The 21,841-nt window shown below is 36.5% G+C and overlaps 1 protein-coding gene across 2 annotated transcripts in view; it reads right to left on the minus strand.

Moving 5' to 3' along the window:
* LNPEP (leucyl and cystinyl aminopeptidase) overlaps positions 1 to 21,841 on the minus strand; it is a 52,199-nt gene that overhangs the window by 22,322 nt on the left and 8,036 nt on the right. The window contains exons 2-8 of one of the 2 annotated variants that reach the window (XM_066181545.1): positions 12,660 to 12,766; positions 9,758 to 10,598; positions 7,267 to 7,405; positions 3,958 to 4,089; positions 1,618 to 1,738; positions 798 to 952; positions 366 to 479 (exon numbers count right to left, since the gene is read on the minus strand). In XM_066181545.1, the coding sequence (XP_066037642.1) occupies positions 366 to 479; positions 798 to 952; positions 1,618 to 1,738; positions 3,958 to 4,089; positions 7,267 to 7,405; positions 9,758 to 10,575 (1,479 nt within the window). In that variant the 5' untranslated portion in view covers positions 10,576 to 10,598; positions 12,660 to 12,766. The remainder of the gene's footprint in view (positions 1 to 365; positions 480 to 797; positions 953 to 1,617; positions 1,739 to 3,957; positions 4,090 to 7,266; positions 7,406 to 9,757; positions 10,599 to 12,659; positions 12,767 to 21,841) is intronic. The other variant, XM_066181544.1, reaches the window with a different exon arrangement.

Genomic DNA, 21,841 nt, shown 5'->3' on the forward strand with positions numbered 1-21,841 from the left:
GTAGACAAACTTGTTCAACAACACATCTGGATTGGTTCTAGAAAGATTTTAAGTTATAATTTGATATATAGACATCTACATGTTTTAACACCTGCTATTTTGCACAGAATATTTTAACCTTCACAAAACAGAGTAGACTGCATGTAGATTACTACCAAAATAAAGCAAAAAAAATTTTAAACCCACAGAAACAACATAAACTTCTCAAAGCCACTTGCAATATAATAAAATGCCAAAGAAGAGATGCAGCAGGATCTCAGTGGTTCCCAGAATTAATTTCGGTATCAGTTTATAATCATTTACAGGCAGCACTAAAATGAGGTAATAGTGAAAGTACAGTAAATGTAATTACAGAAATTACTTACTGAATGTAATTCTGGAAAAACCTCCTCCATGGCAAAGTATTCCATGAATGTGGCAAATCCTTCATTCAGCCAGAGATCATTCCACCATTCCATCGTTACTAGATTTCCAAACCACTACAACAGACCAAAGCCACAATTATTTTCTTAAAATCAAAATCAAATGAGAAGTACACCATCCATTCTCTGCCTTATCTTGTGGTAAAATGAAAGTCAGTCAAAACCACAACAAAGCCTTTGCAGCAACAACTCCTCAAGCATGGCATGAGAGTTGCACTCTGCCTGTTGTGCTGTAGAAAATACACCTGCAGGTTTTCTGAAAAGACACAATGGACAAACCAGTCACAGTGAGGTGAGGCGTGAATTTAAGGACAGAACTGCACTTAAAGACCAAAGACATTAAAAAAGAAAACAATAACCTTGCCAGACTAGTACCTGATGGGCAAGTTCATGCGCTATGACTGCAGTTACTAGTTTTTTATCCCTTGCTGAAGAAGTATTATTGTCAAATAACAGTGCTGTTTCTCGGAAGGTGATCAAGCCCCAGTTTTCCATCGCACCAGACTGAAAATCAGGAATTGCCACCAGATCTGGAAAAGATTTGGAAGAAGGTTTTGAAAATTGCTATTTAAAGCAATCCTCTCTTTAAAGTTTACCTATTATTTGATATAATCATTGAAAAATTCATGATTTAAACCCTCTGGTGCAGACATACACTCAAATCTCAAGTACAGAAGCCACACAGATTTACAGCAATGTTTCTCTAGCAGTATGCTGACACAAACAACTTAAAGAGACCCTGCCTATGGATCCTGCATGAACAAAAGTAACATGGAAATTAGATGCCCTGAAAAGTACACTGCTGAAAGGTAGTGTCTTAGAAGACTGCATTTCACTATCTTCCCAGTCAAACTAATGCATGTAGAGGAGTCAGGCTGCAGATCTTGCAGTTGTGAACATGGTTCACAGACTAAGAATTTCCTCACTACCAAGCTGAGCAACACCAAAGAAATTATTCTGTGTAAATTTACATTAAAATGTAAACCATTTGGTTCAAAAAGCTCAAAAAAGCTTTCCAACATGGGACTCACTTAATATTTGCACTCAGACAAACATGTAATTAGTTTTAAAAATTATTTATTAATTTAATAATTGTAATACTTTTTAAAAAATGAAAATTCCCATGCATTTTTCGGATAAAAACTTCTTTTTTTCTTTCTTTTTTTTTTTTTTTTTAAAGCCCTAAAGAACTTACCTAATTTTTCAAGAGGGTATTTCATTAAAAAGTACTTTTGGTAAAATTCCAGAAGCTTCACTGCTGTGTCTAGGGCATACCCAACTTGGTTTAGATGCTTGGGTATGGCATAGACAGATACCTAGTCCAAACAAAGAAGAGAAAATATTTTGAGACTTATAGCTACAAAAGATTTAGAATTGAAGGAGCTAGCAGGAATTCCTGAAACAGATAAGACACACTTTTGTGAGTACATATACAAATTACGTACAGTAGTTACGAAGCTGCTCATAAAAAGCTGATTTTTCTTACTAGAGCTTATTAACTAGTCAAAATACAGGGACACTGTCCTCTGTGCATGCAAGAACAATTCAAGAATGACTGCTTTTAGGAACCTGTTCAAGAAAGATCTACATGACACAAATATTAAAATCCCTCATTAGTTATTAAGGGACCCTCAGCAAATCTTCAGGCTATGATAGCATTAACAGTGTCATAACAGTAGTATAATCTGCAAGAAATTCTCTCAAAAAATTGGCATATGCAAAAGTAATTGGCATAAAGCTCCTCCTTACCTAAGGTATGGCCACATTAGACATGATGTAAGAAGCATTTACAAAAATTGAGAGGTTGTAGTCTCCCCCTATTCATGTTAAATGTCTGTATCAAGGAAACATCTTCAATTCGGTTACAGGCAGATTCATGTTTAGGACACCTATTCCTATACAAACAAATAAATACATGGAGAGCCACATTCCGGTTCTATAAAAAAGGAGTCCCTCTTCTTGTGCTGTAAATTAGTTCAACAAACGACATTTTAAACAGGTGGAAAAGTCACCTCTTAATTTTTGAGTTTGAAATCAGAATCTGGTCTAGTGATCCTGGAGTACAAAAGCATTATTTGCTGCAAATTCTAACCTCAAAAGCAAAACATAAGAGCCTCCCAGGATCATCTGGAGTTGAGAAAAATCTCATTGCATTATGAACAATGAAGCAACTTTACTTCAACTCTACACTATCTTAAAGCTTTCATGACAATAAACTACATCTGTGTCAAGCTCAAATTCTTTGGATCTCCCAGCCACAAACTGCTGGAAGCCGTCTAAGTCTGTATTTCCTGAGAAACGTCAATATATGCTTCCTTTTTACTGACTTTCTTGGCCTGCTAGACACTGATGAGACTACTTCGGACTTACTAAAACTCTGGTCTTACTTGGTAATCTTATGCTTTCTCCCTTCAAGGTAGCAAGTATTCATAGTAATATTAAAATATTGATAAATTAAAGAGAAAAAAGAAATTAAAAATAATAAATAAAAGGAAGAAGTATTCCTATTAAGTTAAAAAGTTATCTGTCTCAAGGAAATGACTATGGTTTTACCAGAGTACAGTTCAAACATAGACCTGAATAAAAAAAGGTTGAAAAAAAAAGTGTAACAATATGTTCTATTCAGCTTTCACTAGAAATACTTGTCTACGTCAGAATCAAAGCCTGTCTAGTATCTTTACATGTGTTTGTTTACTGGATTAAAGAGTGGGCTTCTCCTTCTACAATGTCACTAGCACTATTCCCTCTGGCTTTTTCTAGATACATGGGCACTCCCGACATTTCACCACAAGGGGGCAGTTTCTGCTATAGTTATGAAAGTTGTTCCTTACATGAAACTTCTGCACTTTCTAAAATAAGATTAAGGAGCATCTACTAATATTACCACGTTTATTCTTTAGTTTCTCTAACTGCACACATTGTAGAAACATGCCACACCCTTGTAAAGGACAAAGCTCAAGCAGGACCCACTGTTTCATGCTTGGAACCTTTGGAAAAACAAAATTAAATAATTGTATTTAAGTGATTAAATGCAGTTTTAAAGTCAGCCTAAATTTGCTTTACTGTAGGGCATGAGATTTTAGATGTGTTACCTTGGCAGGTACAGAAAATTTTTGTGGCATTGCTTGAAACCATGTGTAGGTGTTCCTGGAAACTTGTCGCATTTCTTCACATCCTCAGAACAACTCCTGGTTTGCATGGCATTACTAGTCACAGATGAAGCAGTGAAAATGAGAGTTTAAAGCTTTAAGCTCTGAAAGCTCTTAGGAATTTTACATTTTGTAAACTTCTGCTGTTAACAAGACCTGATGCAGAGCCCCTTGCTGTAAAAGCATATTCAACCTGGTATCACCTCAGCCACTTTATAACATATGGCTTTTGTCCCCTACCTAAGATGAGTATAATGAAACTAAGAAGATAAATAAATTTAAAAGAGACAGAGTTTGCTTGTTGGTTTGGGCATCTTTTTGGTTTGTTTAGTAGCCTGGTCAGCTTGGGAAAAGTGAAGTAGAATTAAAGTGAAAGAAACACATACCAGAGTCCCATTAGTTTCCCTGCTGATGTTTTTCAAGTCTGCAACAACAAAAGCTACTAGATAGGTGCTCATCTTCAAACTCACAAAAAACTCATCCTGAACAATTCCATTTGTCACAGGTGTAGTAGCTTTCTACAGGGGAAACGAAGTATTATTTATGCAGACAAAAGAACACTAAGACATAAAATAAATCAACATTTAAAAAATTATTTTATGCTATGAACAATTTATAGGCAATCTTATATAATATCTTTACATTGTTGTTATATGTCAGTGGGATTGATGATACTTACAACAATGAAACAAACTTAAGAAGATGAGAGACATTTACACTTATTTACACAAAAATTATTTTTCCAGTTTTATTATGTAGTATTACCAAACAACAACTCTGTTGGAGAAATGAATCTAATTTTGTTAGCATTTAAAGTCCCAGTATGATCCAAAGTCAACAGAGATCAGCATTAATTCAAGGGAGTGTTAGGCTAGACCTAACTACACCAGTAGTTCAGTATAGCCTACTAAAAATACTGGTGCTACATGAACTAAATATTTGTCTCTTTCCGTAAGTCTCGGCAATACTAGGTAACCAGACAGCCTTACTATTTCAAAACCAAACAAAATATTCCTCAAATGCGCTTTTACTAATCAAAAGAGAATGCATTTTAAAAACTCAGGAAAACCTAAGATCTCAGTTACTTCAAAGCAAAAGCATGCCCAGCTTAAACATACACTGACAAAAGCAACTGTCTGCCCAGTTTCCTGAGCATACAGTAAGATACCATGCAGAAAGAAGATATTGTACCTCAAATTACTTTTAGTGCAGTTTTCTTTAATAATAATCCTAGAAAAGCATGCTATACGCCCTAAAGTACTTTTCTATGTATTCCTTCGCAAACATAAAATACAAAAAGAACAAAGAAAAACGTTTAAAACGACTATAGTGCAGAATACTAAAGGTCTGGAGAGAGAGATGGCAGTCTATAAATTCTGAACTTCATATATGACAAACCCACAAGCATTTAAAAACCAACAACAATAACCTTAGTTTTAGACAAGATCATTTGAAACCAAACAATGTTTTGACATTTAACTGTCACTGAAAATGTGTCCTGGATTGAAGTATATTCTATCACCATCTTCATGAACTGTTGAAACCAGGTGAGGCAGTGCTCCCTGCCTCCTCCACTCTGGATTATCTTCTGTTAATGGGCCCATCAGCACCTTTGCTACACAGCTCACAGATAACCCCCTCCTGGACTACCTCCTATTAATGGGCCCATGAGGCCTTATCACATGACTCACCATCCCATTGTGAGATGCTCCGCCCAGAGGGAGGAACCAAGCATTCCAGCCTGGATATAAGCTGAGACTCTGAACACCAGAGGGGCGCTTACCCACCGGATTCCCAGAGGACCCGAGCTACCAGACCTTTCTACAGGATCACTGCTTCAGGAAGACCACCTCATCTGGACTGCTTCCATCACTCTGCTCAGGTTGTATTCTGACTCTGTCAGTGGTCTTTTGTATTATTGCGTCTATTTTATTTTACTTTCTTTCCTTTTTTTCCTATTAAATTGTATCTCTGACTTGGAGCCCCTCATTTGTTTTGCTTTCAAACCACTACAAAATGTAACTGTCAGCCTTAAAGAGAAAATGGATTTTTAAACCTGAAGGCATAATCACTATAATAATTTAATCTGACCGCTACATATGAGCAGAATGCCATCTTTGTACTCCTCCAGTGAATTCATAAATTTATGCCTATATTACAGCTTTTGTTTTATAAGGAGGTGACAGTCTATTTAAGAAATCTTCTGCAGCTGCAGATAAACTACTTTAAAAATTAGTTACCCTCATTAAAAACAGACAAATAATAATAAAAAAAACACCCCAAGAACAGGACAAAAGGTAGCTCCACAGACCCAAAATACGCAGTTTATTTCTAGCCTTAATCCACATCAGACACTGCATATTGCCAAGTTAGTGATGCATACACTAGCTGACAAGGCTGACTTCTGAAATCTCTTGCTTATGTAGGTATAGATGATTATTACAGCAAAGTCTGCAGCACACATCACAAAACATTCTGCTTTGGAAGGAACCTACAAGGACCATGGAATCAAAGTCCAAGTGAATGGCCCAAACAGGGCTCTAACACACAACCTTGGCATTATTAGCACCCTGCTCTGACCAACAGAGCTAATTGTAGGTGTATGCAGCAGTGCTAAACCATCATCTACTTTTTGTACACCAAGAACTTGAGAAGCTGTTGAAAGATGCCTTAGCCACTGGCCCAGCTCCTAGCAGAGGAGAGTGAGTGAGTTTCCTGTTTACATAGAACAGAAGAGCGGTCCACTAGAATCCATTTCTTCTTGTAATTGCTAAGAATCACTACAAATCCAAATAAATGTTCGTACACTGTGAAAATTATTAGCTTGGTTTCCAAAAGCAAGGCATCTGCATTAGCACCTGAGCTTCAGACAGCTTTGGGAACCCAAGCTGTACAGTGTCCATAAATGTACCAGCAACACCAAAGGTGTAATTTTCTCATTACTGATTAGACTATTGTCAGTACTGAGTTTCTGCTGGGTGATAAATGGTGGTAATGTTTTGATGAGAGAATACCTAGTTCAGATACAGACTAGGTACTGTTTGTCTTTCTCATGTATCTAAATGAATTAGGCTTCCATAAAGGTTTGTCCAAAGGCGTAATAGCATAAAATACCACCATGAAATTCAGATACTCAAAGCTCTTAGAAGATTTTGTCCGAAAAATTCTAGCTGAAGGAATGTCAGATCCCTCATTCACATTCTGGAGCAGACTCTGTCTGTATTCATATACCTCCCCTCATTTAGCCACAGAAGCACATCCCTCAAGACCAGGCATATCTTTCACATACACTGGTGCTAGTTACACAAACTACTGCTGAAGGTACTCAAGTACTCTGCACAAGTGCAGCAGTAGCAAACGCAGAAAACTTAAAAGCAAATTTTAAGGGCTGCTGAGACCAATGTCACCAACAACATAACCTTTGCAAAATAATGGCTCATTTAATTTCAACAGGAATCCTTGAGTTATTCAACTGTCTGTCAGTAACATGGTACACTGCGCAATGCATTAAGCAGTTGTTTTCTCTACAAAGTTCCTGTCTTTGAGAACAAAACAGTTGATAAAATCATATAGTTTATGGCTTACCCACTCAGGTCAATCCCCTGGACATTATTGCAATAAAAACACAGTCAAAACCACTGAAACAGACTACCTAGGCAGCAGCTTTACTCAAATTCCCCCAAAAAAGCAGGTACCTTTGGCATATTTGACAGAGTGATAAGCTTCTCATCCCTTGCGATCTTGATTAAAAAAGTAGCTTTAAGTGCTGGTTCATCAAAGCATGGAAAAACAGACCTTGCTGCCAGAGGCTCAAACTGAGTTGCTGCAAACCACCTAATGGGAAGAGCGGAGAAGAGCAAAATAAGAATTATTAAAAGCACAAATGTCAGTTTATTTAGGATAGAACAATTATTTCCCTCACAAACATTAAATCAGTTTTTCTGAACGGTGGATGACAAGGCTGTGCTATTCAGAATAAATGTTTAATTCACAATTTTTTCTTTAAAATTCAGTAACGTACTTATTTGAGGAGCAATCTTCTTGGCTATTTTTTGCTTTCTGAACAAAGAAGAATGCACCTGGAATAACACACTTACAAAACAATTGCCAAAATGTAAGCCAGTCAGTTTCCAGAGAGAGAGAAGAAAAAGATTGAAAAATTAAATTAGTGAGCATGCCTACTAAGTAAGGGTTTGGAAACCTCTGCAGTAGATAGGACTGCAAGGAAGCATTTTCATCTAATTGCCAGGCCATTTCCTGCAGATGTTCCACAGTTCATCTAACTGCTTGCCTGCTCCCTGTGCTGGCTAGTAGATAGATTCCGTCCAAGTTAATGCACTCTTTTGTCTCTAATCCAACAGCTATTCGTATCACAGGAAGACTTCTCAGGAGTCTACGTTCCTTCTCCACTGTTTTTATACTAACTAGCCATGGAAATTATGGTTTTTGATGGAGAGCATCCCTGACTTCTGCACCTGCAAGACAACACAGAGTTCAACAGGTCTATTAACTGAAATATTTACTGGAGCAAAACAGAGAAGATGGTACAAACTGTGCTTTTTTTCCCTTGCTTTTCTTTATAACGTACTGCAAAGCTACCCACAAGTGTTTGGGTTTATTTCTTCTGCACCACGATTCGAACATTTTCAGATATACAGCTTTTCTGAGAAGCCACAGTGCTGACAAATCACAAGATTAAACTGCCATGCCTGCTTTCAATGTCTTAGTCTTTCCTTCCCCTTGATAAATCAATGCAGTTTCACCCCAAGATTGTTCAGAAGAAACCAAAGAATAAAAAACCATTCCGCATAAAAATAGAAATAAAGCCCGATTTATTTATTTTTTATTTTGCTCTTGGCAACCACTTAAGTGAGTTATTTTGCCATTTGGTAATTCTACACTTTTGTGACGATATAAAAAAATATCCGAAACAAAGTAAAACTAAACTAAAGAAAAAATATTTTCTTGCAAAATCAGCTGGATAGTTTGCGTTTTATACATATAGTGCAGTAACAAAAGAGGTAATCAGAGTAGTCTGCATTCATAAAACCACAGACAACAGGCACACAGAGACAATGCCCCTGCAAAAAGAAGAGGCAGACAAGGCAACGGAAATGATGAAATCACTGGAGAGTTATCTGAAAAGTACTAACTGAAAAACATACAGGTTAAAACGTGTTACATCCTGTTCCTGAACAAAAGCAGGTAGCACTGGACTGGAGGGGGACAAAACCTCAAAAAATAACTCACAGATCATATTTTTTCTCTGTGAACAATTATGCATTCTCTTTCTACTACAGTAAATGCAAAAAGAAAAGAAAGCTGCAGCTACATCAGAATAGCAAAAAAACCCACTGAGTTTCAGTCATTTAGGTGATTTTTGCCTTCTACACCCACTCCACTCTTATGCCTGCTAACTTCACTGGAATGCATGTTTTTTTAATGCTTGCAATAAGTTGCTTAGCCGACCTACACTGCTTTTTCTGTCTCTTTTTTATTGCACCATACTGTTTCTAGAAGATCTGCATGGATAGTTACTTGCCCACAAAGGCAAGAACACTCTTAACTACATGACCAGCATAAGGCCCATTTGAAGCAGAGAGCAAGGGCCAATTTTCAATAATCTTCTTGATAAAAAGCACTAATTTACTCTTTGTAAAAAATGTGTGATGCTTCCCCTTTCTCCAGTCACCTGAGACTTTGCCTGACTGCCATGACTTTTTCACATATGACTGAGAGTGTCTTGGCAATGACATCTCCCAGCTGCCATAGGATTGTGTGATGCATCCCTTTGGACCCCACTGGGTTCCTCTGGTCCTGAACCTGGCCTCTTCATATGATGACAGGACTATCCTCAGTCCCTGTCCTGAGGCTCAAAGTCTCAAAAAATGTGGGAAGAATTTCCAAAGTGAGAAACTAAAAATTTAACAAACCAAAAAAGCCACACTACAACTACCTACAACCTCCACACTGAAGTATATTTCACCATATGAGAGGCTGCCCTGACTTAAGAAACTCATCCATGAAAGACATTTTTCAGGTAGATTAATCAAGAGATTAAAGACTGATCTTTCTCAACAGGAATAAGTTGCATAAAATGTCCAATAAAGAAGCAACCTTTTTACTTCTATTATCAAAAAATAATCCAGAAGTGACAAAACAGAGCAGCTGTATTAGTGGGCATACCTTTGCTTAGAGTTCTCATCCTTGTAAGAAATTTTGTAGAATCCATAGTAGGTGTCTGATAAGTTAGATGAATATTCCATGTTGACAGTATAATTCTGTCCTACAAGGAGAGCATCCGGAGCCATAAGTGCAATCTGGTCATGCAATGGATATTCCAGGAATTCAACTGGCTTTGCTTGATGCCCTTGTGCTGAAGTAATTGTTGCCTTGGTGATATTAAGTCCTGAGCTGTGAAGTACAATCTTCTGAGTTACATGGAGGATGTTGACCATTATTTTTACAGAGCCTGAAAATTTCAGAGTAGTTAAATCTGGCTGCAAGACAAGATCATAATGCAGTGGTACAACATCAGGAGGAAGCCTAATTTTTGCCCATGGAAATAGTTTTCCATTGGTTGCCAAAGGGTATATTAGTTCCATTGTATGGTTTTTTTTATGGCAGCCTTCTTTGGTAAATGTACACTTGGGAAGAAGATAAATCACTATTATTAATGAAAATGCAATCACAAAAACAACTGTGCAAACCACCATGGTCCTCGTAGAGGGCAATGAGCATGATCCATTTGGATTTTGCCTATATACAGACATGTTATTCTGCAGACCCGAGCTTCTGTTCATGAAGGACATCCCCAACAATTTTGCTGATGACTCATAATCCTCTTCGTCATCATCCATTTCATGCTCTCCAAGGCCACGCACCAAGAGACGGGAGCTTCTTGGTTCATATTCCGCTTCATCAGGCTCTAGTGGATGTAAACAAGGCTCTTTTGCCAAGTCAACCACATCAGGCTCCTCTTCAAACATACTGTTTTCAATCATATTCCTGGGTAACTGGATTCGATCTGAAAAAGAGGTGACCATATATTACATCATAAAAAACAGGCTTGACTGTGACACCTCAAAGATATTTCTCTGAATTACAGAATGGGAAACATCTTTACATTATATACATCAAGATCTCTCCCATTTCCTCTCCTGAGTTTGTTTCCTGGCTTTTATTTTTGCTTTTCTGCCTACCGTAATTCTGCTTTCAGTATCTTCAAAAGGATGCTTCCCTTGTGCATAATCAAAAGCATCTTACACCATAACTGGAAGCCAGTTATACCACTGCACTGCTCTCCCAGTCCACTGATGTCACAGGCTTGGCTGCATTTCCTCTACCCCAGTAAACTGTATTTGTACTCAACTAAATTCTTTAAGTTGGATTATTTCTTAGATTGCACAGTAAAGCACAGCAGCCAATAAAGTTCTAGAAGTGTGTCAAATATGCAACTTTTTGAGTTCTTTAGCAGTGGAGAAAAATCTGCCAATGAGATGGCAGCCACACAAACAAGACGTCCATTTGACATTTTTAAACTTGATTTTTCACAAACATTGCAAAAAATTTTTTTCACATAAAAATAGCACTATAAAAATCGTAATTCCAATTGACATCTTTATTTAAGATCTAGCTCATACAATTGTTGAAACAATCCACACATCTAAGAAGTCAAATCAGTTCCAGTCAGACTGTTTGCCTCAATAAAATTGGTCCTTTACAGATAATGAACCAGTGAATATAAATGAGGAATTGAAATTCATAGCAAATTTTAAAATCATTTTTATAACATGCAGTTATACTTTAATTAAACTTCTGATCATATCTATCGCTTATTATGTAAAAGATTATCTTTTAGTTAATTAGTCTCCCATCACAGGTTCTATCCAAGGGACTAGACAGTACTTTTGGCCAACTTCAAGGGTTCAGAAATGAAACTAATCTCTTTCAGGCACGCATATCTACTGTCAACTGAACAATATCACATCACACCTCTATCTTCCATATTATTTGCTTCCAGAGGAAGAAAGCTTATTTTTGCTCTGGATGTAAACTTACTGTAAAGTAGGCTAACTTTTATTAATTCCTGGCAAGAATGTACATTTTGCCAATCTATAAACAACCTGCAATATAACTATTCCTCCAATGTATTATTTATTTTATTTTTAGTTTTATTAAAGTCATGTTTCTATATGGCTGAAAACCTCAAAAGTGAATTTAAAACATTTTAAAGAAAAAATGGCAAGAATATTTTCAAAGCAGATATAGTAACTTCCTCAACATTCACTCCTAAGTTTATCAAGACTTCCAGTTTCAAGGCCACAAACTTAAAAAAAATTGGTATGTCAGTAGCTGTAGCAACGAAATGGCCTTAAAATAAGGTAAAAAGAAAATACAAAATCCTCCCCCAGACACTTCAGTAAGAGAAAGGTGCACTAGTCAACCTGAACAGGAGATACAGTGATGTATGAAAGCAGGAAGTTTGGTGAAATTTGGATCAATCTGCTCTAAGAAGGAATAGGATCAGAGGGTCACAAGATATCTGATGTTGGAAGGGACTTCAGGTCATCTGCACCAACCTCCAGGCAAAAGCAGCTTCCAGAATTTTCTATTCTTATGGTATTTCCCAGTACAGTGCTCACATGCCAGCCTTCAGGCTGTGGTTGCATTCAGTGGTCTAGCACTATGATCTCTACCCTGGAGCATGTGCACTTGTCAGATTGGGGGCCACACAGAACAGAGAGGACAGAGAGCTAAGCTAAATTACAAGTGAAAATACATAGGCAAACTAGTGGAGAAAAAAACATGGAAAGAAGTATTGTGCAGCAGAAACTCTTTTACAATTCCTCTCCCAAAGAACAGTTTATCAAGAATTCACTATTCTACTTCTAACAGAAGTTCTTGATTACTCCCCTCTGCTGACTGCTTTTGAAATCTGCTGACTAGCGCCTTTCAAATTTAAAAACAGACTCAAGACCAAATTTCTTCAAGTCACAATGTAATCCCACCCCAAAAGAACCAGCTGCTGGTGGAAGACACCCAAATCCATATCTGCTATGTAGAAAAGGCAGGTATTAAGACTCACATCTTAACCACTCCAAAAGGTAGCAGTCAATCAGTACACAGCTCCAACCCCAGCCATGGCATGTGCAGCTGCATGGCCAGCAAAAGAGGTAGAAGACAGGGGAGGCACTGCAGAGGGAAGGAGGAGAAAGATAAAGTGCATGAATCTAGCAGTAAGTAGGTTTCATCAGCTCTGATGCTTAGAGAACAATTTGCTCATTGAAGAGCTTATTTTCCAACAAGTTTCTTCTAAAGACAGTATTTTCAAAGTCGCATGCAGGTACTAACAAATTTTTCAGTCAAAAAGAATTATACTAAAAAATCTCAAACTAAGACAGAAAAGTTAAGCTAGAAGTCAGCTTCAAGACAATTCAGTTTTAACACCTAGAGACATTAATTTCTAGGAAAACAACAGCTACAGACAATTTCTACAGAAATATTCGCATAAATTGGAAATAATCAAAATCTGTAAGATCAAAACTTTACTGCATATCAAAAGCATCATCAGACTACAACTCTTTACTGGAAAGAACATAGACCAAGTATTAAAAGGTTACTAGAGCTATTTATGCCAACAAAAATGCATTTTTATCATTTTCTTTAGTCACAGAATACATTTTTTGGGGATGAACCATGGAAAATTTGTTTAAAACTTTAACACTCAGATAAACTCTGAACTCCTTGCTTCCTCCTGGTTCACTGACATTGATAACATGATAGTGTGAGTGAACTGAACTTCTATGACGTTTCAGTTTTAACTCATGCGCTGCTACAATGTGAGCTAAGCAGCCACAAAAACCCCCCAGTTTTCTTAAACTGAAATACGCCACAAGGAGTAAGAAGCAGCTTGAGGAGCATGGTTGCAAGCATCACTTTTCACTGACATCTCTTACACCACGTATAGCCAACCAGCAAAGATTCCCATTTTAAAACACATTCAAAGCAGATTATTTCAGATTCCAAATATATCACATGACAAACTAGTATAAATGCAGAAGTAGGAAAATTAATCTGGAAAGAATGGCTCTAGTTAACTACCACTGTCATGCCAGAGGTTGCAAGTGCAGTATAGACATTTGTCACACCAGCCCACAATAATGGAAGTACTGATTTCAGCTGCTAAAATGCGCTACAAAAGCTATCTGCCATTAAGCATGGGTATTTAAATCTAAATATTTGCTAAACACAAGTTCAGTGTGAGAGTAAACAAGAGGTAAAAGAAAAAAGTCTTGAGGTGAGTCTTCTTGCATTCTAAATAGCTCTAATGAAATGTTAAGGGCCTAAAGGTTAAAGCTTAAGTTTTTAGCTACATTAGCTAAAAGCTTAAACACACCCAAATAAAAGTGTTTTTTCACAATTGTTCTACAAATTTTTATTCTGAAAACAAAAGATTTTAAACATCTTCCCCAATACATGACCTATTATCACATGAAATGGTGAATAATATGAATACTCAGAGTTAGAAACAATCCTGAGAAAAGATGTGAGATTAACTACTATATGATCCACAAATCCAGAAAACTAATCTTCCTTATACTGAAAAACTGAAGGAAAGCAGACATTTTCTTTAAACTGATGGTTCTGAAAGTTTCTTTATAGCTGCCTCCTGTAGCACAGATTCCCAAGAACCCATTGCAAAGTATCTCCTCATCACAATACTCAGGGATCATAACAAGCTGGGTCTATTATTTTCTGTGAAGAGGACAGAATGCTTAGACATGAACTTCAAACTTGGTGCAGTTTGCACCAAGACAACAATTCAATGATCTTGCTATTATGTACTGCAGTCTTTGACAATGTAATCCCCACAGGTTTTGATAATGTGACCTAGCTGGTATAGAGTGGCATGACTTAAGGACACAAAGGCAAGTGATTAATTAGCCACACAGTTTCTTCCTACAAGACATACATTCTGCACTTCTACACCCTTTCACAAATTAGTCTTTAAACTTAAAAAGCAACTTTACCACAATAGTCAAGTTCAGTATGAAACATGATCCTACTGAACAATCAAGTGTTGGAGCAAAACAGTACTCTAGCATTTACTTCAGGTATTTACTTTGTTTGAAGAGGTCCAGTCTCATTAATGAGGAAAATGTAAGCTTTTCTCTGAAATTTAACAGGCAACACAATTATTTTGAAACTTACTGTGTACAACAACAAAGTATCTCATGATGTTTAGTTTGTGGAATCCATTATAAATATTCTGCACAATACAAAAAGAAATTCTTCCTTTATTTTCCAGAGACAGTATCTTCCTGTAATGCTATTGATATCTCGTTTTAGTTCTAGAAGTAGGTACTTTTCCCTTGCAAAACAAAATCAGTAGTCTCTGCCTATCATGTCTAGGTATTCTACCTCAGAGCAGATATCTCAATGCTCAAAATTCTTATATGAATCTAAGTGACCCATTCATTGAGTTAATTTTTTTTTTAAAGATATGCAAAAAATGCTCAAAGGCATTTTATTTTGCAATTTCTCAATTCTGATTAAGAGGCTAAAACTAAAAAACTTAAAAATCCTATTCACTCCAATTCAGACTGTTGCTGCTTTCTGAGACTGAAATTCAGCACAACACTACCTTTAAATAGTAAGTAGATAACATACAATATTTTAGCTGAAATGTTAGAGGAATTACAGTAACACCCAACACATTCTAGCAACCAAACTCCCACTACAGATAAGTGAGAACCTTTCTGTAATAACCTAGGCATAAAACAACTATTGGGTAGCATATAGCAGAAGTAGCAGAACTCAAGGCCAGACCAAAACTCAAGGCCACGGGTATAAAGTGTGGCAAACAACTGGAATAAAAACTGATTCTCACTGAATGTAAACTACTTCAGCAGCATATAAATAATGGGAGAGAAGGCGCAGAGTTAGGCCTACCCAAAACCAGACATCCGTGCCTGGTGGGTCAGGAAAGAGCACTGAAAAACTGAGCCAAGTTTGCTATCAAGCAACTCACTGATATTATGTCAAAGAATAATTTTGTCCAATGATTTCACGAACAGATGTTTAACAATACCATTAGCTATTAAGAATCATAATACTTTTTTGCATACCTAACTTTTACGTCCAAATTTGAAAGCATTGGCCCCTTTTCGGCAGCAGTTGCTGACAAAACAGTAAATTCCAAAAACAAACCAGATAAATTTGCTCCTATTAAAAGCCTGGTTACTCTGGCTAAGGCCATCCCACAGGGCAAAAAGCAACTCTGAGATGGATTTTTTCCCTTTAAAGATATTTTATATCTTCATGCACCTGTGTAAATGCCACCTCAGCTAGAGGTAGTGGTGAAACACTGGCAAGATCTCAGCACAGGAACTAAGATCAGAGTATGCTATACCTAACACATGAATGAGCTTGTTACCAGGATGGCAAAGTGAATTTGAGAAGAAGATGCTATTGGGCACAAATACTGTGTCACACAGTCTAAAAGAACAAAGGCTCCACTATTACTTAAGAATTGGAGAACCAGTTGTACACTCTTAAGGTTTAGCAAACAGCATAAAATTCCTTGTACCCAGGACTCTGACAAAATATTTGAAGCCCTTACTAGCACTTGCAAATACTTTGTGTATGGCATGTAAGCACGCTCCAAGCAGAGATGCATGCTTGTATGTATGTCTAACTCAACTGTAAAAATAGTAAGACTGGTAAGAGTACATGGAACATGACCTTCTCTCCTTTACTTGGCCTTCAGGACAAGCAGTAAAGGAAAGGAATGCGGTAGTTACTACTAAAGCAGGTCACTGACACACAGCCATGGATACAAAAGCGTACAAATGCTACTGCTCTTTAACTTATTTAGTCCTTGTTAGTAACTAACATTATGTCACATGGAAAAGTCAATGAAGGAATTCTGCAGAAATAACAATTCATATGGAGTCACTGCCCTCTCTCATATTGAAAGTACTAAATTCAGTATAACTACTTCCCAGAAAAAGAAGAAAAAAAAAAAGATTGAAAATTAGATATCAAAGAAATGTTTTCGCTGTAACTTAGAATTTATATTTTGCCTAGTGAAATAATAATTTCTCATATCTGAAAGAATACAAAATTAGAAACACTGCACAAATTAAAAAGAACCTATTAGCCATGACAAACGTATTGAAGTTTTCTGCTACAATTGCACTGTCTTTAAGAGGTAATATGATTTGTGCAGACATGGCTCTAGAAAGTTTGCAAATAATAGGTGTACCTGCTATAGAATCTGTTATTTTAGAGAAAAGATGAACACATTATTACTGTACTCACAGAACAGTACTCATATATATTTATGAGAGAAGAAACCAAAAATTTCTCACGTCTTACATCTCCAGTCAGCCCAAGCCAGTGACCAGAATGAGATGAAATATGAGACACAACTAAACCAGAGGTACTTGCATTGTGTAGTTTTGCATGCAAGAAGGAACAAAACAAGCTACAGGTGAACAGTGTAACAAATATTCAGCAAGCTTTCAGAAATGTTATGTGTTTCTATTATTAGCTTCTATTTAAATTTAAAATAACATTTTAAATGCACAAACCACTAAGGCTGTCATTATAAAAAAAAAAAATCTTAATGCTCCTTTCTCTCCTAGAAAGGCTAGACTTGACTGTAGAAACAGAACTGTGATTTTTCATATTAAAGAGTCATCTAAAATGTGTTTAAGAATGTCTGAGGCCTTAAGGATCGGGAAACACTATTAAAGGTTTACACTTTTCTTCCTTAATTGTCTGATGCAAATATGCATCTTCAACCTCAAATAGGGGGAGGGTTAAGGGGTTTTATTACTGCAAATCAGCATTAGAGTTAGAGTAAAGAGAAATAAGAACTGCCAGGGGCATAGATAAAATAGAATTGTCTATCAGTTGGTTTTTTTTCAACAGATGAGGAATAAAATGGCCTGCAAAGAAGAGGTTTAATTGACAGTTAAATATCTGAATTGGTAGACTTTGAATATGCACACTTGAAACATTCACTGTTAACATTGTCTTAGATATAAACCTAATTTTTTTCTAAATCTAAAGATGAAGTAAGTCTGGAAACTTTAGCTAATGCTGTTTATGAATTGCATAACCTAATAGTGACAGAAATGAGTTTCAAAAATCCAGCAGAGAAGGAAGCCACAATCTACCCTACTTAACCACTTCAGCAAATTAAATGAGAAAAAAAACAAAGATCAAGAAGGAGAAGGGACAACTTAGAAAAAAACAAAGATCAAAAAAGAGAAGGGACAACGTTGAAAACTGACAGTATTTTATACCAACAGTTTTGTGGAAGATAAATATTTTAAGAATAAAACCTTCAGCAGAATACTGAGGCAATAGGCTTTTTTGTTTTTCACAGTCCCACTACTCTATTCATTTAGGCATCATTCAAATCCATATAGATCTACTATGTCCTATTTATATGCTGTATTAAAAGATATTTGGCACAGGATTTGAACACATAGATGACGTTATCTCATCACTAGGTGACCTCTATTTTTTTCCCACAAAATTCTCAAAGAATACAAATAACCAGCACTGATTGATCCCTGGCAGTTTATGCCAGCAAATCCTCAGTCTACAAGTAAGTGCTTAAGACAAAAAAACCTTCTACTATCAAAAACCTTCTGTTACATTTGGATGCACATTCAGAGCTGCTTTCTGTGTTACTGCAATTTCAAAACCTACTGGTCAAATCAGAAATAACCTCAGCTCTGCAGTAAGGCTTATGACAGCTTGCTTGCTCAGGCAAGCATTTCAAAATCTGAACAAAAATTATACAAGAGACATTTAAATCAACTGGCTAAAAGCAACCATAATAGTATTTAACCTTTCAACTGTAATTCAGTGTGGATGAACAATCACCAGCTATGAAAGGAAAGCCAGGCTTTCTCACCATAGGCCACTCTCCTCTTATAAAACAGAGGTTTAAAAAAGAGATAAAGATGTTACTTGATAGTTCATTAATAATCTTTTCTGGGATAAATTATTTTGAATCTCAGCAGTCCAAGTGAAAACAGCATCTCATCTGCACTCTCCTCTATGCAGCAGATATTTTGATGTCCTCAGATTTCTTCCAAAACAGTCATGCAATGTCTTATGTTTGTGGATCCTTTCTTCCTGGCCTACAGAGCCATTTTTTCGATTTCATTATATGTAAACTCCAACTAACATCAACAAAAATACTCAGAAAATTATTTGTTACTGACATTTCCACTTTTCAGCTGTTCTTTTGTAGCTATTCAATTTAAAACTTGTATGAAAGTACCTAGGCTGTGTTCATAAAGATTTCTGCAGTTCAAATACATCAAATATGGGTAAAGAATGGGTTATTAAAAAGAAAAAACAAACAGAAGTCTAAAATTAATTTCTTGCTGAAAAACAGAAGCCACAGTTTGGAGGCTTGACAGGCAACGGCCATTTGCATTACCATACCTAGTTCTCAGACAGTCTGAGTTAATGTATGGGCTTGGGGTCAAAACACCTAAACAAGTGTAACTTAAAACATCCAGTTACTGTCATGAAAAGTCTTCTGGAAAAAAAAAAGGATGATCAGTAAGCAGTTTCTCTTCATAGGGATTAAAACAAAGCAGAACTGTGGTTAAAGTTATTACCTCATCAACTCACAGAGCCATTGCTTAATGATGTTTATCATGAAGGAACTCAGGTCAGTATACAGATTTAATGTCTTCCATCCAGAAATTTAATTCTTACTTGGTTAAATCTGGTTTGAGAGATTTCTTTTTCACTTGCTCTATCAATGGGTAAATTAGTCTAAATCTAAGTGAGTTGAAATAACAAGGAAAAATTTAGAGCCAAAATACTGAGTTAAGTTACTTAACTGTACGCCAGTTCCAATACAAGACAGAGAATTCCCATTTTTACACCAAATTTCAATTACAAAATCTGGAGAAAAACAAAAACCACATCAAAACACAAAAACAAATCACATTTAAGTAGGACAAGAATTTTCCCAAGTTACTTAGTTTCTCCCCAACTACCTGAAAGGAGGTTAGTGTGGTGGATGTTGGTCTCTTCTCTTAGGTAGTTAAATGACACGACAAGAGGAAATGGCCTCAAGTTCACCAAGGGTGGTTTAGATTGGACACTAGGAAAAATTTCTTCACCAAAAGGGTTATCAAGATTTGGAACAGGCTGGCCAGGGAAGGAATGAAGTCACCATCCTTGGAGGTATTTAAGGATACATGGATGTGGCACTAAGAAACATGGTTTAGTGGTCGACTTGCCAGCATTAGGTTAATGGTTGCACTCCATGATTCTAAAGGTTTTTTCCAAACTAAATGATTCTATGATTTGATAAATAATTGCTTAGCATGGGGACTTCTAATATTAGCTTAAATTCTATAAATCTGATCTAATTAAGTAAATTGCACAATTTCTAGACCATCCCAATTTATTTGCTAATGTCATACTGTATTTCTAGCTGTTAGAATTGGTAGAACATCACCTAATACTATTGGGCCTATTCCCTCACCTAAATCACCACTTCCTCTAACAGAAAGTACATCACCTGCTTCTCACATCCCACCATCTTTATCCCAGACAGACATCCTGTGCTCAGGATACTGCACACAGTGCTTTGTTTTCCATCCTCTCCTTTGTTCTTTTTCTCCTTTCAGAATAAGAGTTCTGGACACCCAGCTGCTGCTATCCAGCAGAAGATTAAATAATTAAAAATGTGAGCAAGCTTTTCCTACTTCTCCCCTGAGCCCTGCATTCACTGATTCCCTGTAGGATTGTACACGTATTTTGAGAAGCAGTTAACACGGAATTAGTGTAGTTCCTGATTCTGAAACTTTGGGACAGTCACAAACTCTTAACTACCTCCTTCCTGACCTTGGTTTCCACTCAAAGGTATAGGACTCACTTAGCTTTTCTGACTGCCAGCCCTTCCTGCTCTGTCACTATATGTCTTGTCTGGTCTCAGCTTGAAAAGAAATACCTCAAAATTTTGGAGGAAGCAATATAAAAAAACTTTGAAGTGGAAAAAATGCTTACCTAACAAACACTAATTTTAAAAATTGCTTTTCTGTTCTTCTAAAATATCACCCAACAGAAGTTATATCAGTTTTGTTGAATTTTGCTCATAGAAAATTGATATACAGCATAGTCAGTAAATAATCCCTTTTGCCATCTGCTTGCTCTTTGGAACACGGAAATTCACTTGCAGAAAAAGTATAAGGGTACTGGCACAGACTCCTCATGATGACATGCCAAATGTCTGAATATATTAAGAAACCTATCCAAAATCCTAACTAAAACCTCAAGCTTTTGTGGGTCAGGCAAGCAGTGATGTTTCTGGTTCTATCCTCCCACCCCCAGAGGAAAGGAAGTGTGAGGAGGAAAGTCAACCAAAGAGTTATACTTATTCCAAGTCTTCATGAAGACAAATTACACACCTTATGGCATTTCTGGACCCAGAACTTAACATAAAAACTCTGAAGATTGGCTGCATGGATCTTATAGACAACAACCACAAGTCATTAAATTTAAGACATGCTCAAATTTGAGTTCACGTATTTACAGACAAAAAAACCCCCAAACTCCCTGAAGATTTACTTATGAAATCTAATTTTTGAAAGATATTTTTGCTAGTGGAACAGTGTGTATGTAAAACATAAGTAAAGAGTAAAAAAAGTAAAAATCTTCATATTTTCAAAATTCTTTCTGCAAAATTGTGTCTTGTAGAAGCAGTGATTAAGGTCACCGTATTAATTCTTAAATACTGAATTACACTATTTCTTCTTGTGCGTAAGTATCAACAGATACATCACATCAGACATTAAAAATTACTGAATTGAAGAAAGCAGTGATTTTTTTACAAGGCTGCATTTTAACTTTATAATTTTTTCAGCATGCTCTAAAAACTTGTTTGTTTAGGATTATTATTCTCTGTCATATCAATTTAGCTCTTCCTTCTACAATGCAAATTACTTACTGCACTGTTATGCTCTGGGCTGTCTCCAACTCATCCATTAAAAATTCTGTGTTTGGAGGGAATGAAGATCTTATCTTATCTTTTCCAACAAGGTTGTTCAGCAAACAAAGCCCATGTCCACAAACACGTTAGTTATGTTAAGACTCTGACTAAATGTTTCCTTTTTCTCTACAGTGTCTCCCTAAACATTCCATACATTTTAAGTTCCTTCTGAGCAAGAAAATAATTCAATACTACAAAGAAAAATTATTTGCTCTTACTGAAGCAGG

The sequence above is a fragment of the Chamaea fasciata genome, unplaced genomic scaffold, assembly GCF_029207755.1.
Source record: "Chamaea fasciata isolate MVZ Bird 193981 ecotype frontalis unplaced genomic scaffold, bChaFas1.0.hap1 SCAF_4, whole genome shotgun sequence".
NCBI lineage: Eukaryota > Metazoa > Chordata > Aves > Passeriformes > Sylviidae > Chamaea > Chamaea fasciata.